This window comes from Bos indicus, chromosome 16 (genome assembly GCF_029378745.1).
Source record: "Bos indicus isolate NIAB-ARS_2022 breed Sahiwal x Tharparkar chromosome 16, NIAB-ARS_B.indTharparkar_mat_pri_1.0, whole genome shotgun sequence".
Taxonomy (NCBI): domain Eukaryota; kingdom Metazoa; phylum Chordata; class Mammalia; order Artiodactyla; family Bovidae; genus Bos; species Bos indicus.
In genome coordinates this window covers 80,741,969-80,758,755 of record NC_091775.1, presented here as the reverse complement: position 1 = coordinate 80,758,755, position 16,787 = coordinate 80,741,969, and the positions used below count along the sequence as shown (strand labels likewise).

The window sequence follows — 16,787 nt, the reverse complement described above, 5'->3', positions numbered from 1 at the left end:
AGACGAATACACCTGAAGCCTGCCTGTGGGCTTCAAATAGCCATATATTCCTATTCCGAGGCACTCTCACTTCAGAAAAACGCAGTCACCCATCTTTTTCCCGTCTCCACCCACCTAAGTGAAAACGGTTCTTTTACCCATTTTCTCAGAAACCCAAATGGCTGATTTTGTCATCCTCACCAATAATTACTAAATAACCCAACTACTGATTCAGAAACCCAACTAATGCCAAGAGGCTTCCCAGTTCTAAATTGTTCTTAATATGTTAATCACTGATTCTTCATACATGTCCATCAAGCCAGGGAAGAACCCCAAGCTTTCCCACCTTTGTGTGGGAAAAAGGTAACTGGGAAAACACTTTGCTCCCTTTCTAGGAGAAACCTCTCAGAGCAAGAGTATCTGAAAGCAAGCTGTTTTTGTTAGCCGTTCACTCCTAATCTTCCCTCCTGCTCCTCTTTATTTCACCTGTGTGTTCAATTCCCTGCCCCCTGCTGTTGCAGCACGAACGTTTGCCACAGACATACTCCTCTTCAGGAAGTCTGCCAGAAACAACGGTCACTACCTGCTTCCTAAACACTTTGTTAAAAAAAAAAAAAGTTATTCTCAGTGAAAAATCTTCAACTTCACACCTACTAGCCTTAACCCCCAATAAACTCTGCCCAACATCATCAGGGTCACAATGAATGCCTATTCTTCCCAAGTCTCTGACTGTTAACCATTCAGCAGCAGACTGTCCAGGCAGCATAAACCTAGAAAGAGTTCCTCAATTCCTCGCCCCTCTAACAGTGCAATTCCTCCAAGTGCAAAAGCTCGAGTACGCACAGCATGCCTCTATGAGGTCAGCAAAGTTCAACCTATGAAGAGCACATGCATGAGAGAGTTCAGGGTCAGAGAGACACCAGCACTGGGCTCCAGGCCTGACCAAGCTCACGAGGCTCTCACCTCCGCTCTCATGCGTTTTGCTCGTCGGGCTGGGGGGCAGGTTTCCGCGGGCTGCACAGACTGCCTCTGGGGAATACCATGGGGTTTGTACTCCTTGTCCTTTGTGTCTGTGCTCAGGTTTGGCTTCTGCAGACACTGGAAATAAAACACAACTGTGCTGATGAATTTCTCCCGTTTTAATCTTAAGAGAACTTCAGTGGATTTTTGCAGGGTATATTTTACAATTACTGATGGAAATACAGGTGTGCAATTTTTACAATCCACATAAACGCAAAGACAAGTCTGCAGTTACCAACCATATACACACAAATACAGTTATAACACCTTGAACTTTTTTCCAGGAGGTGAACAGTGCTGCTTCAACTCATGTAATTGCTGATGTCATCTCCTCAGGTTACACCAGGCCACAGCAGGCGCCCATGAGCCAGTGGCAATTATCCCTGCTTACAACTTGTCAATTAACTGAAGGTCCAAATTGCTAGAAAGGTCCCTATATGTTCCCAAAATAGCTTTCCATACTTGGAATATCTCATTAAAAAAAAAAAAAAAGTTTACAGCAATGAAATGTGGAATTCAGGAAGTTTTCTAAATTATGTTATGCTACCCTGTAGGTTCAAACATAACTAGCCACCTTCTGTTATCAAAAAGTTATCATTTGAATTAAGAAAATAGATCACCTGACTGTTCTCCCATATTAAGGCTTTCCTTTTCTTCAAGATATCCCTACCAAGTCTCACTCACAAGGCAAAGGTTCACAGGCAGCCCACAGCAGTAACTTTGGTTCTGGTCATACAACAGTGTCTTTTTGCTCTGATTTTTCTTTTTGGTTTGATTCTAAGCCCACTGTAAAAGGGTGATTTAATGCCAATGCGACAAAACAGTGACAACAAAATATTACCACTGAATCTAATATGAATTTCAAGAAAATACTACTCCTTTGTAAGAGGACCTACAAACATCACAGGTAGCATTTTTAAGAGCAGTTTCCACAACGTAAGCACTGAAGGCTGTTATGTCATCCACACTCAGAGTAAGATACACTGAAGTGATAACCTTCTACAGCTTCTGCTCTGCGAGTACCATTACAACCACAGCCTCACTAACATGACTGGCTCCTTCCTCATGACATCTGCAAAAAGAATCAAGAGAAAGGGGGAACAGAAATACAGAGACACCACAGAGCAACCATCTAACACAGTCTATTTCTAACACAGAATATTATGTACTATTAACGAATACTATTACAGATTGCTGGATACTCTAAACAAGTAACAAATCTACCACTGGCGGCACAACCTATAAACATTAAATATTCTTATTCTAAGAGATCTGATCTAGAAACATCAATTCAGTTACAAGAGAATATCACCGGCATTGTGTAATTAATTACGAGTATGTTCAGTGAAAACATGTAGATGGGAATAAAACCTGTCCACCACCTAAATTAGTCACTTTCATGTATTATATAAACTTTCTATTGAAACCTAAAAGTATGTATGATTGTGGACATATGAACTGGGCTGATTCATAGACATTTTTATTAAGTGGGTGGTCAGAAATCAGAATACTGTATGTGTGGTTTAGTCCCCACTAGTGTGAACAGTCCCATAATACATGGTCTGCTTGGTTGTATAAGGGCTTTGAAGAATCAAGATAAAATCAAACTCAGAAACTTTTAAGAATGTATATGAAGAGATTAATTTGTTTCAAGTGAAAGTGTTAGTTGCTCAGTCAATTCAAAACACATCTGATGTGTTTGTTTTATATTTAATGCTATCACATGTCAACTCTCAAAGGTTTGCAAAACTGGGACTTAGAGGTAATTGGTATCATCACACTGTAAGGACATCATCCTCCAGAGGCAAAGCAATCCCGTAAGACATTTAGAACACGCGCGACACAAGGCTGAAGCTCTGGCCCGTGCTAGCTCATCACCGCTCATTCTGTAAAGTTTCCCGAAACTTACTTCAGGCTCGAGTTCAACAGTTCCTTCACAGAGCACTCGTCTCCCCCAGCCCTTACTAAGGGTTTATCTTTCAAGAGAATTTTTAGGTTTACAGCCTAGTTGAGAGGAAGGTGCCTAGATTAACCATACAACCCTTGCCCTCAACACATGCACAGCCTCTCCCATTATCAACATCCTCACCAGAGTGTTAGAACACTGGCTTCGCCGGATCAATCTATACTGACACATCACCCAAAGTCCACAATTCACACTGCAGGGCTCCCTCTTGGTGACGTACCTGCTCTGGGTTTGGACAAAGGTGGCGTATCACTCGGAGTGCTTTCGCTGCCCTCACAGTCTGCTGGGCTCTGCCTACTCCGCTTACCTCCGCTGCCCCCAACCCCTTGCAATCACTGATCTTTTTTCACTGTCTCCATGGTCTTTTCTTTTCTAGAATGCCACTGAGTCAGAATCATACAGTATACCCAGTCCTTCCATTAGCTTCTTTCACGTAAAGAAACGCACGTAAGCTTCCTTCTTGTCTTCTCATGGCTTGACAGCGCATTGTTTTAGGGCTGAGTAATACTCCATTGAGGAGAAGGCAATGGCACCCCACTCCAGTACTTTTGCCTGGAAAATCCTATGGACGGAGAAGCCTGTTAGGCTGGAGTGCATGGGGTCGCTAAGAGTCGAATACGACTGAGCGACTTGACTTTCACTTTTCACTTTCATGCATTGGAGAAGGAAATGGCAACCCACTCCAGTGTTCTTGCCTGGAGAATCCCAGGGACAGGGGAGCCTTGTGGGCTGCCATCCATGGGGTCGCACAGAGTCGGACACGACTGAAGCGACTTAGCAGCAGCAGCAATACTCCATTGTCTGGGTGCTTCACAATTTGTTTATCCATTCGCCTACTAAAGGATATCTTGGTTGCTTCCAATTTTTGGCAATAAAGCCGCAACTCTTTGGGTAAATACCAAGGCATGTGACTGCCGGGCTGTGTCAAACATGCTGTGACAAACAGCATGTTCCGTTCTCTGGTCACTCGTGCGCTATCCTCTACGGCGGCGGCGCCGTTCTGTGTCCCCACGAACAATGGAAAGAAGCTCCTGCTGCTCCATACTCCAGCAGAACCGGGGGCCGTCGTGTTCTGGATCCAGTCACTCTAATGATGCACAGTGGCCTCTTGTTGTTTTCCATTAAAAATATACACATTTTGATTCTCCTTTCCTCTAAGGATTATTTTCAAAACTCAGAAATGGGCACAAAATTTACACACAAAGAATACAACATGAGAAATCAAATCAAGGTCTGTATTGGGACTTCCCTGGTGACCAGTGGTTAAAAATCTCCCTGTCAACGCAATGGACAGAAGCTTGATCCCCAGTGCAGGAAGATGGGACACGGGGCAGCTAAGCCCAAAGGCTGCAACTAACGAGCCTGCACCGAGCTCACGCTCAACAAGACAGCACTCCAAGAAGGCCACACGGGGACCGGAGGGCAGCCCCACACACGGGGACTGGAGGGCAGCCCCACACACGGGGACCGGAGGGCAGCCCCACACACGGGGACCGGAAGGCAGCCCCACATACGGGGACCGGAGGGCAGCCCCACACATGGCAAAGAAAACCCAGCACAATCAGAAATAAGTAACTTTTTAAAATAAGAGCTCTGGGTATAAAAAAGGGAATGCCACAGATTCATTAAAAACCTGTATCTTCAAAAATATACACTGACATGTTAAGCAGGAAAAAAGTAAGATCAATTCTGTACATAAAGAATATACCTCCATTTGTACGTATGTGCATAAAGACAGCCTCAAAAGGAAACAGAGGAGAGGATTAGGTGGGATTTATTTTCATCCTATTTCCCTTTTAGACTTTTTCCACAATGAACATATCAGTAAACCCCTCAACAAATATTTATCTGTGTTGTAGATGCAATAAGTGTAAAGGGTTCTTTAAATATCCACTCCTTTCAGACTAGTATTGTATAAATGCTTACATACTTTTCAACTATGAAACTACGGGCCTCAAAGTCCATAGATTGAGCTATTTCTAAAATGTCGCAACCCATAAAGCAGAGAGACTCTTTCTCTGTATTCATCTAACTTCTGCACCAAGAAGGTTAAAAGGAAAAAATCTATTGTGGCAAAAATATGTAGATCTGATTATAAAACAAAGGCATAAAGGTTCCACACACAGTATTCTAAACTATTTCATCCATGGGTTCACTAAGCACTCACACAATCCATGTATCTTTAAACAACTTTCTGAATATTAGAATAGTCACATTCTTCAAGGCTAAAAAGAACACCTTCCTGGAATCGAGAGAGAGAAAAAAATGCTGTGAAAATCTATAGGATGCAAGCATCACTGATGGTATACTTGTATCAGGACACAGTTCTGATTTCACCCTCTGCAACAGTGATACCTTCCTACTTCTCTACAAAGCAGTTTCTAAAACCACAGGGGCCCCTGCTCTAGTGCACAATATCTCCAAGGGTAATTATGATATTCTTCTTCCTACCAGGGCCTAAAATAAAGTGGGAAGTTTTTATAATACTGTTTTGCTTTTAATCAGAAGGAAGTTTTCATCTGAATAATCTGGCAAACACCATCTTTGTAAGGAAACAAACATGGTTACATAGGAACTATCTATCAGAAAGGGGACCCATTAGCTGTCCAGCACTGCTAAGTCCCCTGCGTGAATGCTAAGTCTCTTCAGTCGTGTCCAACTCTCTGCGACCCCATGGACTGTAGCCCAGGAGGTTCCTCTGTCCATGGGATTCTCCAGGCAAGAATACTGGAGCAGGTTGCCATGCCCTCCTCCAGGGGATCTTTCTGACCCAGGGGTCAAACCTGCATCTCTTAGGTCTCCTCCATTGGCAGGCGGGTTCTTTACCACTAGCACCACCTGGGAAGACTTACCAAGTCCCCTAACTCTTTACCAAAATCAACATTCTATTGGAAAATCTGGGAGATCTCAGCTGGCAAGAGAGCACACAAGCAAGATATTCCACGTGCTATACTTTCATGTGACAGCCAGAACTACATTTTTTAAAAGCCTCATACTTTTTTAACTTATTCTTTATCATTTATTTTGGCTGTGCTGGGTCTCCGTTGCTGCACACAGGCCTTCTCCAGCGGTGGCGAGTGTGGCTCCTCTCCGGCTGCGGTGCGGGCTTCTCACTGTGGTGGCATCTGCTGCTGCCGGGCAGGGAATCTGGGCACGTGGGCTCAGTAGCTGCGGCACACGGGCTTAGCTGCCCCACAGCATGTGGGACCTTCCCGGACCAGGGGTCAAACCCATGTCCCCTGCATTGGCAGGTAGAGTCTTTACTGGTGGACCACCAGGGAAGACCAGGAATATACTTTAAATTGTAAGTGAACGCAAAAGCATGAGTTGTAACAAGTAGGTAATAACCAACTGCTCATTGTAGGAAAGGAACATATATAGTAAGCTTAATACAGGTTTCAGTGTTTTCAAAAGACTATTTCCTCCATAACCTTATTCATTCCAAAAACAACCTTTTTAGTATGTTCACTCTCGAAACAGAACAAAAACATCAGAGGAAAAATTGAGTCTTTTAAGGAAGAACTCCATACATAATCAAGGCCTTTTCATTCCTCCCAAAGACCATGTACCAATAAGCAGTGAAATAAAACAGGTTAAGGCTAGCCCCACTCACCCTCAAGCTGTCTCCAGACAGAAATAAGTTGTAGGGGTTCAGAATCCGCTCGTAGTGTCCTCTTATATGAGAGCCCACAGCTTTGCCAGGAGCAAAGCCCATCTTGGTGGCAATTTTGGTCCATTTTCTATCCTTGCAAACAACTGCAAAGCCACCTTCCTCTGCAACTAACTGTTAAATAAAATAGCAAAAGGAATTAGAAACATTTATAGGGAAATCAGTTCTAAGGCCTAGGTATGGCACCAAAAATAAAATGTTCTTGGCTGTGATCATCTTTTTTAAAAAATGCATTTTCAAAGTAAAAAATTGCATACATATATATACACTATTAATTTTAAACTAGAAATTGAAAACACTGCTTTAGACAGCATAGTCCATTAACTTTTTGTACTCCTCCAAAAGCTACTTCTCAGTTCCCCAAAGCAGTCAAGATTTTCCATGAGGAAGAACTAAATTAGCAATGAAATCTCTGATAAAGACAGAGTTCGAGCAATTGGTCAAACCCAGTGACCCTTAAAATCTCCATAAACTGATGAGTAGGAAGAACAGCAGCATGTCAGGTGGAAATAACGCAGGCTTTGGACTGAAATGAACTTTAAGGTAGAGAATTATAACTCAAGCCTTTTCAAACTGGTCACTTTGGACACTGAAAGCCACTGTTGTCTTATCTGTAATAAGAGAAACAGGAATATCGAAGAGGACCATTGTGAAGTTTAAGTATGACCAAAACCAGGTGGTAGCAATATGCTTCCACAAGATAAGGCTTTCAAACCTGAAAAGCAGAGACCAATTAATCATAAAACTGAATGATGAATTTCATCTTACGTATTTCAAGCAGCAGTAATTTCTTATTTTAAGGCAATGAAGATCAAATTCATGCTGTCAGAAAAACTATTCAATGAGAAAGATGGTCATTAGGCTTTTTTACCTTATTAAGCTGAAACAAGTCCAAGATCTTCCTCTCCACGTGTGGAATTTTCAGAGTACTTCCCTGTAATTCCCAGTACTTTGCAATCTGGTCCAGGAAATTTAATTTTACACGTGTTTGAGCCTAAATGACAAAGAACTGAGCTTTACTCTTACCCAGCTTATGATAAAGCTCCTTTCCTGTGCTTGTGATACTTTCATTCTTAGAATATTTAAGTGTAACAGCACTTATGAATTCAAGAGAGAAACTGTCCCAAAATATACAAAATAAAACTGATTAAAGAATTACACATAAACAATCAAAAATTTAATTCAGTCCCTACCATGTACCAGGTTAGTAGTAGTTACACACTCAGGAAGTCCTTGCGTAACATAAACAGGCCATCTGAAAAGTTCTTCATTTAAAGGAGTATCACAGGTAAGCTTCTATATGCCCCTTTGGTCTTTTGACAATTTCAGTATTTTAAAGTTCTATTTTCTCCAAGTACAAATTGTCTTATTTGCTCAAATGCAAATCTAAAAGCACATTTACAACAGCAGTTCTGCATCAATTCTAATAGTCCTGATAGCTTAACAAAAAACAAACTCTCTTAAATGTTATTCCTTTAACAGATCACTAACTGTAGCCTACAAGTCATTTTTTTTTAATTATCTCATTTTTCTTTCCCCTCATTGTGAAATTCATAGTTCTATGAGTTTTACCTTGCATAAGACCAAAATTGACATCAATATTCAGATATTCCCAACCATGTCAAAGTTAATACCCATCTTCCTATCTTTCAAGCTTAATGTGAAAACACAGTGAAATACCTGAAAATATATACTCTAGATGCTACTACTGCCAATGCCCGCAGAGTTCCAGTGGACATATTTTTCATTTAAGAATGTTTGGTTTGGTATAGAAAAATAAAACATGGTTCAGTATGAAAATTAGATTAGCAAAACATTTATATGAACAATGTGCCTTTATGTGAGACGCGCTCAAGTCTTATTCGCCCAGCACTCTAGGGCTCAAGTCACCCAGAACTAAAGAAGAAACACTCCCCTTCTCTAGAGAATCCCAGGCTATTCATTCTTCCTTGGGGAAATAAAGTGTGTTATTAAATCTAAGTGAAGACATGCAGAAGAATGGAAGAACATAAGAGCTGGAGGATCTTCTCCATGAAACAGTTCTGAAAGCAAATGCCTTTCAAAATCTAAATTCTACTGGTTGTCATCTAGATTTACAAGGATTTAAATGCATTTATGGTTTTTCCCGTCGTCATGTATGGATGTGAGAGTTGGACTGTGAAGAAGGTTGAGCACCAAAGAATTGATGCCTTTGAACTGTGGTGTTGGAGAAGGCTCTTGAGAGTCCCTTGGACTGCAAGGAGATCCAACCAGTCCTTTCTGAAGGAGATCAGCCCTGGGATTTCTTTGGAAGGAATGATGCTAAAGCTGAAACTCCAGTACTTTGGCCACCTCATGCGAAGAGCTGACTCATTGGAAAAGACTCTGATGCTGGGAGGGATTGGGGGCAGGAGGAGAAGGGGACAACAGAGCATGAGATGGCTGGATGGCATCACTGACTCGATGGACGTGAGTCTGAGTGAACTCTGGGAGTCTGTGATGGATAGGGAGGCCTGGCGTGCTGCGATTCATGGGGTCGCAAAGAGTCGGACATGACTGAGCGACTGAACTGAACTGAACTGAACCGAAATGCATTTATTAATAGGCTGGCAATTATTGACAAAAATCAGTGTTTTTAAATGAAATTCGGTTTGCTTCAAAAGCTTATCGCCATTTGTTTTACTATAATTAACAATTACTAGCTATACTTTAGTTTCCTTGAAGCCACTGGATTTGCAACAAAGCCTAGTTCAGAAGACCCCCTCTAGAATACTAGAATACAGGCAACCAGAATAGTGGTTAAGACATTACCTCCAGTTCATTCAGCCTCTGGATACGCGGGGTAAAATGAAGTTTGTCAACATCACAGGCAAATGGTGGCTGCCAATCCTAGAAGAGAAGCAAAGGCTCTCATTAGAAAACTTCATAATTCTCACACTTAGAAAAACTGTTTTGAAGTTAAATCTCTGGTTAAGTACAGTACATGTTATTTCTAACAAGTCAAGCAAAATACAGAGTAGTAGTTTCTTAACCGTTTTCCACCAGAACAGCAAAATATGTACAATTACCCTTCTCCAAATAAATGACACAGCCTGCACACACCCCTCTTCACACCCTTCCAACCAGGATCGAAAGATGCCACTGAAAGATCACCAACCCAAGCAAAAGGGGCCCTCACTCCTCTCTTCCATGAGGATCTCTCACTTTACAAAACGGCTGTGAAGTGAAGTCATTCACTCGTGTCCAACCCTTCGCGACCCCACGGACTGTAGCCTACCAGGCTCCTCAGTCCACGGAATTTTTCAGGCACGAGTACTGGAGTGGGTTGCCAAAGAGCTATATTAATGTCAAATTATATACAAACTGTATTTTAATATCTGTAACCTAGTAACATTAACCTTTATTTTAAAATTGAGGATAAATTCTTCCTCTGGGGGAAGGAGGACTGACATCTAAAACCAACTTTAAGAATCATCCTTAACAAACCTATTGATCCGGGTTCTTGGAAGAACTATTAGAAGAAAACTGACAAGAAGGAGAGTGCATATGAAACTGTTTCCAAGTGGAAAAAACAGTTCACAGTACGAGAATAGTTACAAGGTGTTAAGAAGCACCCTGAGTTAACCAACAGGCACAGAATCAGTCTGGAACAATGAAAAGGTTCTGGAGATGGACAGTGGTGAGGGTTACGGAACACCGTCAATGTACTTAATGTTACCAAACTGCACCCTAACGATGGCTTCCTTTATATTATGTACTATTTTAGTATTTCAACATAATTTTAAGACAAAAATTATACTGTTGTAGAGCTCTAATAGTGGCTTCCCTGGTAGCTCAGACGGCAAAGAATCTGCACCCAGGTACAATCCCTGAGTCAGAAAGAACCCTGGAGAAGGAAACGGCTACCCACTCCAGTACTCTTGCCTGGGAAATCCCATGGACAGAGGAGCCTGGTGGGCTACAGTCCATAGGGTCACACACACACACATAGCTCTGTTTATTGACACTGAAATTTTCCCTATGTTTTTTGGAAGAAAGAAAAACAGGCTATGTAATAGAAAAATAGAACATGGGAAGAGCAAAAAGGTTAACAGTGGTTTGTCTTTGGTAGGATGATAGGCGCTTTTTCTTTTGCTTCATTACCCATTTTAAATACAATCTGAAATATATTACATCATGTAATACCTATTAGTAATAATAATTTTAGATTAAGAGAACAAGTTAATACAAATGCTGGTTACTGTAAATAACAATAAGATACTCTGCAGCTGTAATGAGTATCTAGATACTCTAAACACGGAAAGACAGCCAACACTGAAGGAGTAAAAAACTAAAACTCGCAAATATTTGTCTTAACATTTGTAAATTTTAAAGACTATCATAAAAGGGAGAAAGAGGTTATTGTAATTTCAAATTTATATTGTTGGAATTTATCACTATCGACTGCTTTTAGTTTAAAATTAAAACAAGACTTTGCTTTTGTGATAGAAACACTTAAGTGAAAATGCTCACCAGCAATGCCTGATTAAACATTATGTTAAAAAGTAGATTAAATATTAAAATTTTTAAAAAAAGGAAATAGCAGATTACACATTGGTACAAAGCTATTTACTACAATCCCAAAAAGAATAGGAAGGAGAAAGGTAAAAATGAGCCCTGTTTAACAGGTCAATTACAGACCAGGTCTTAAGTGTCTAATGCTATCTTACAGCCTCTTCAACAAACACCACAGCTAATGTTTAAATGCTAGTTAAATATACTATATTGCAGACTTACAAAAATACTACCTATTTCATCCTGGGTCAAAAAGATTAAAATGATTTTTGTTTACCTTGATAACTAAAGATAAGGAAAGCATTGTGTTTAATTATATGAATACAATGTAGCAGAAGAAAATTACAATGCTTCTTAATATTCTGCAGCAGTATAATGGAAGACTGGATATTGCTCAGAGCTTTGCTCTCTACTACTTCATAAAAGCTGTACGCTTTCTGAATTGAATTGATATGAGTTGAAGGTTAGACCAAAAATATATCAAAGATAATGTGTCAAATATGTTAAGTAATGATTAACATAATGCCCAAATGACCTGCAATTTTTATAGATTAAGATTTATGGGTAATGTATGATACCCTCCAATGAATCAAATATGCCTATTTCCAAAACACAATGATACAGAAGTTAACTTCATTGTAAGTCTACATATTAAAGTTTTCTAAATTAAGGTATGCAGTGTCTTTGTATGTATGTAGCTTATTTAATTTATACTTGGTTTTAGCCTGCAACATTTTTTGAGTAAAATGAATCCTAAAAATCACACATCAAAGGGAAAACAATATGTGTTTGTCCTCAGGAAGTTCACACAGTGCGTATAACATGTTTAAAACCAAAACTATTTCAGTAGATTATTCCTTCACTAAATTCAGATCACTGCAAACTTTTGTCTCCTCCTCTGGTTACAAAAAATGAGATAAATGGGATAAATGTCATTCAGTTTTGAGTCTTCCACTGTCAGGGGCAAAGCTCTACTCCAATAAAAGAACTGCATATTCTGTGCAATGCTCACTGTCATATTATCCTTGGCAAAGTCTGGCCTCACTGAGCCATGACCTTTACGTGTGGAAAAAAGCCATCAGAGATACAACATTGTGAATTAACTAATCCCAAATTTAAAAAAAAAATTAAAAATAACAGCCATCAGAGAACGAAAGACACCCTAATAAAGCTTCTAAGAAGTGAAAATTTTCAAACAGGAATCTAATGTTCAAATGTCAAACAATGAAAATTTCCATTTAGAAACATGGTGATAATTTTTGGTTTGACAGTGAAGTATCTAAAAGGGATATCATGTAATCTAACCAAAATCTTGCCCTCTACCAATAAAATGATTCATAAAATCATGCTTTTTTTTTAAACATTAGAAAAGCAATTTCTACATGAACCAGGTATAGATTGCAAGGAGTCCCATATCAATTCCCTGCCAAAATTCATTTTAATTTTCTTTAAAAACTTTAAAATGTTATGATATAAAAGTACAGTTATATTATTTAAAGGCTCAATTATTTTCCTGAGCATTAAAAAATATATTCCTCGGGAAGGCAGTTAAGTAGGACACTGAAGCTTCCAAATTCTGAGAGAGGCCTGAGAAACACCACGTAAACACTTTCCTTAGTCCCAGCACTAACCTAGCAACAGTAACTTACAGCACATTTAATTCAGAAAAATGCCTGAAATGATGAACAGTATGAAAATAACTTCCATAGAACGTTAAAGATTTTTCAAAAACACCATGAAAATTCACTTCGTAGATGATCCACTATTAACACCCACATACTTAATATACTAGAAGCTGTTTTAATGTTTCTAGAGACTGACATCATTTGCAACCTAACAATCAACAAAATGGGAAAGTATACTCTACAGAGGTTACAAGTTAGTTCTCCGCTTCAAAAGCACATTTTATTAGTTTACAAAGAATAACACGAATTAAGAACCAAAGCTTCTTTCTAATTGCATATATTCTATCAAACCCACTCATCACCGAAGAAATGCACTCACGGGATTTGAATTCAATGCCAGCAGAGCTAAAACTCAGTGTTCCAAAGCAGATTCTTAGAGTTTTTATGTTATCAACACTACCACAGAACCTCAGTGCAAATTTTAAGGATCCGAACAAAGAATTTATCTTAGAATTGTAAGGCAAGTTAGAAAAGCTTTCTGTTGAGCTGAGGTGGTAAGATTAATCAGCCTTAATGAAGATTTCAGTAACATATATATGAAATACAATTAAAGACACTTTCTCATCCATCAAATAGTTGGTAAGACAGCCTTAAGACATCGGCACAAACGCAACAGACAGTACGCAGCACAGCACAATCACCATGAACCGTGAGAACGGACTTCTTACTGACGAGCCCCTCAGGCATCCACTGCCACTCACGATGACGCTGATAGGTGTCTAGCAGGAAAGTTTTGTGACAAAGGCTTCATTCAGAGTCTTCTCAAAGCAAATACACGCTGGTGCTGCTTCTCCTTTGCTTCTTACTCCCCTCAGGGCAGACCTGGCCCCAAGCACTTTAATTAGCCACCAATTTGTTCAAGTATGTTTAAGATTGCCTGGCCTTAGTGAGCCACTAGTAAAAACACTTTGAGAATTTTCTTTTTAGACTATGGAACACGTTTATATCTTAAATATGTGGCACTTAAATTGTAAATAAAATTAAGTGTATGTGGCTTTTTCTGGGCAGGTTCATAGCTTTCACCAGGGTCTCAAATGGGTCTGTAACCAAAGGTCCTGGGGGTATATCTGGCTTTCCTTTAAAAATTTTGCATTTTCAAGTTCTTATCTCACTACCCCAACCTACTTTCTTTCAATACTTTCTCCTTTTACTTAACCAAGCATAATAGTAACAGATAAAGACACTTGTTCCTCAGAACGTCAGCATTACTATAGGACAGAAAAAGAGCAATATAGTGAAAGTCAGAAGACTAGAGTCTGCATTTCATTCTTTACCACCACTTGGCCAATCTCAACTTCTCCCTGCAGAAAAGTATGAAAAATAGCTACCTTCAGGACTATGGTGAGAATAGAAATTACAAATATAAGTGCTGCTTACTATAAAGCAAAAATAACAAGCATTACATCACATTGAGTTCTGACGGCTGAAATGTAATTTTCCTCTAGTAAAAAGTCAATGCAACCTCAACTCTCAAGGAGCATATGACCTCAGAACTTTAAGAGCCCCACCCTTTCAGCCTAACTCTAGTTGGCACCCAGTTGCCAACCAGCACTTTTCATCATAGCAATTTCAACACAAGTTAATAGAGTTCCCTTAAATAAAGCAAATATTGTATAGCAACTAGAAACAGAGTATAACCTTTAAAAAAGAAGAGAGCAACATTTTTTAAAAAAAGAAGCAACAGTGAAGATTGGTTCAAGATGGCAGAGTGGAAGGACGTGCACTCATCTCCTCCTGAGACAACACCAAAATCCCAACTAGCTGCTGAATAACCGTGGACAGGACAATGCAGGAACCCACCAAAAAAATATACCCCACGTCCAAAAACAAAGGAGAAGCCACAACCAGACAGCAGGAGGGGAGCCATCACAATAAAATCAAATCCCATACCCACCGGGGGGCAACACAAAAACTGGAGAACAACTAAACCGCAGAAGCTCCCCCACTGCTGTGAAGGTTCTGAGCCCCAAGTCAGGCTTCCCAGCCTGGGGGTCCAGCAAAGGGACTGGGAATCCCCAGGGAATCTGACCGTGAGGGCCAGTGGGATTTGGTTACAAGACTTCCACAGGACTGGGGGAAACAGACTCCACTCCTGAAGGGGGTGGTTTAGTTGCCAACTCGTGTCCGACTCTTTGCAACCCCACAGATAGACTGTATGTAGCTCACCAAGCTCCTGTGTCCATGGGATTTTCCAGGCAAGAATACTGGAGTGACGAGCCATTTCCTCCACCAGAGGATCTTCCCCACCCAGGGACTGAACCTGTGTCTCCTGCACTGCAGGAGGAGTCTTTACCAACTGAGCCATCTTGCGTGCACTAGGACCCAGGGGAAAGGAGCAGCTGACCCCACAGGAGACTGAACCAGACCTACTTGCTGCTGTTGGAGGGTCTCCTGTGGAGGTGTGGGTCAGCAGGGCTCACCACAGGGACGGGGCACTGGCAGCAGCAGCCCTGGAAGATGTCCCTTGGCATTAAGTCTTCTTGGAGGTCGCCATTAACCCTACCATAGAGCCCATAGCATATGATAGGGTTAATGCAGATTCCCTGGAGAAGGAAATGAACACCTACTCCAGCATGCTTGCTTGGAGAATTCTATGGACAGAGGAGCCTGGCTGCAGCCCATGGACTTGAAGAGTCTTGCAAAGACTGATGGAGTAACACTGTCACTTTCAGAGCCTATAGATCTCAAAGCTGGGTCGCCTCAGGCCAAACAACAGGGAGGAAGTGTAACTGCCACCCACAGTAGATACTTGGATTAAAGCTTTATAACAAATTTTACCAAAAGGAAGGATCTTCCCTCAAAGCTCAGTGGGTAAAGAATCTGCCTGAAAGGCAAGAGACCCAGGTTCGATTCCTGGGTCGGGAAGATCCCCTGGAGAAGGAAATGGCAACCCACTCCAGTATTCTTGCCTGGAGAATCCCATGCACAGAGGAGCCTGGCGGCCTACAGTCCATGGAGTTGCAACAGTTGGACACGACTAAGCAACTAAACCACCACCACCACCAAAAGGAACCCCCCTGCCAATGCAGGAGAAGACTCGGGTCCAATCCCTGGGTCGGGAAGATCCCCTGGAGGAGGGCATGGCAAGCCACTCCAGTATTCTTGCCTTAGAGAATCCCATGGACAGAGGAGCCTGGGGGTCTACAGTCCACGGGGTCACAAAGAGTGGGACACAACTGAGTGAACACAGAGAACTAAAGAACAGAGATGAGCAATACAGTGGAAGCAATCGACAGCAGAAAAACTCAGGCAGGAGAACAGATCAGTGACCTGGAAGGCAGAATGGTGGAAATCACTGCCGTAGAACAGAATACAGAAAAATGGGGGGAAAAACAATGAGGACAGTCTCTAAGAGACCCTGGACATTAAACACACCAGCATTCGCATTATGGGGTCCCAGAAGATGGCAACGCTCCCGTTTCATTCAGTTTGTGTTCTCTCTTGTTTTGTTCTTTCTCAAGCTTTCATCAAGCACAGTAGAAAAGCTTTTTATACACATATTATATATACAAATAGTGTGTAAAATATAGTTTAGAAAACTTAGGAGTTTTTGCCTAGCCTAAAAAATTAAGACATTTTGAGTCTACTTGTTTGACTCAGTAAAAAACTTTGATATAGTTCCATGTATTTTGGCATTTAGTATTCATGCTAAAAGTCTAAAAAGACAATTATTTTAGGGATTTTTTTTTTCTTAATTTGAATGAAGCTTGAAACTTCGAATCCATTTCTGAGAATATAAGGAAATACTATGTTGTTTAAAAAAAAAAACATAGGAGATTAGTGTGATACAGTATTATTAACTAAAGTATAGATTTTGTTCAAACTTCACAAAATCTTATGCTGCTGCTGCTGCTGCTAAGTCGCTTCAATCGTGTCCGACTCTGCGCGACCCCAGAGACGGCAGCCCACCAGGCTCCCCCGTCCCTGGGCTTCT

General features: G+C 40.8%; 1 protein-coding gene across 5 annotated transcripts in view; it reads right to left on the bottom strand.

Annotated features, from left to right (window-relative positions):
* Nucleotides 1-16,787, bottom strand: part of KDM5B (lysine demethylase 5B) — a 73,624-nt gene that overhangs the window by 32,496 nt on the left and 24,341 nt on the right. For 3 of the 5 annotated variants that reach the window (XM_070768773.1, XM_070768775.1, XM_070768777.1), the window contains exons 2-5: nucleotides 9,426-9,503; nucleotides 7,507-7,629; nucleotides 6,579-6,749; nucleotides 943-1,077 (exon numbers count right to left, since the gene is read on the bottom strand). In XM_070768773.1, coding sequence (XP_070624874.1) covers nucleotides 943-1,077; nucleotides 6,579-6,749; nucleotides 7,507-7,629; nucleotides 9,426-9,503 — 507 coding nt within the window. The remainder of the gene's footprint in view (nucleotides 1-942; nucleotides 1,078-6,578; nucleotides 6,750-7,506; nucleotides 7,630-9,425; nucleotides 9,504-16,787) is intronic. The other 2 variants (XM_070768774.1, XM_070768776.1) reach the window with 1 other exon arrangement.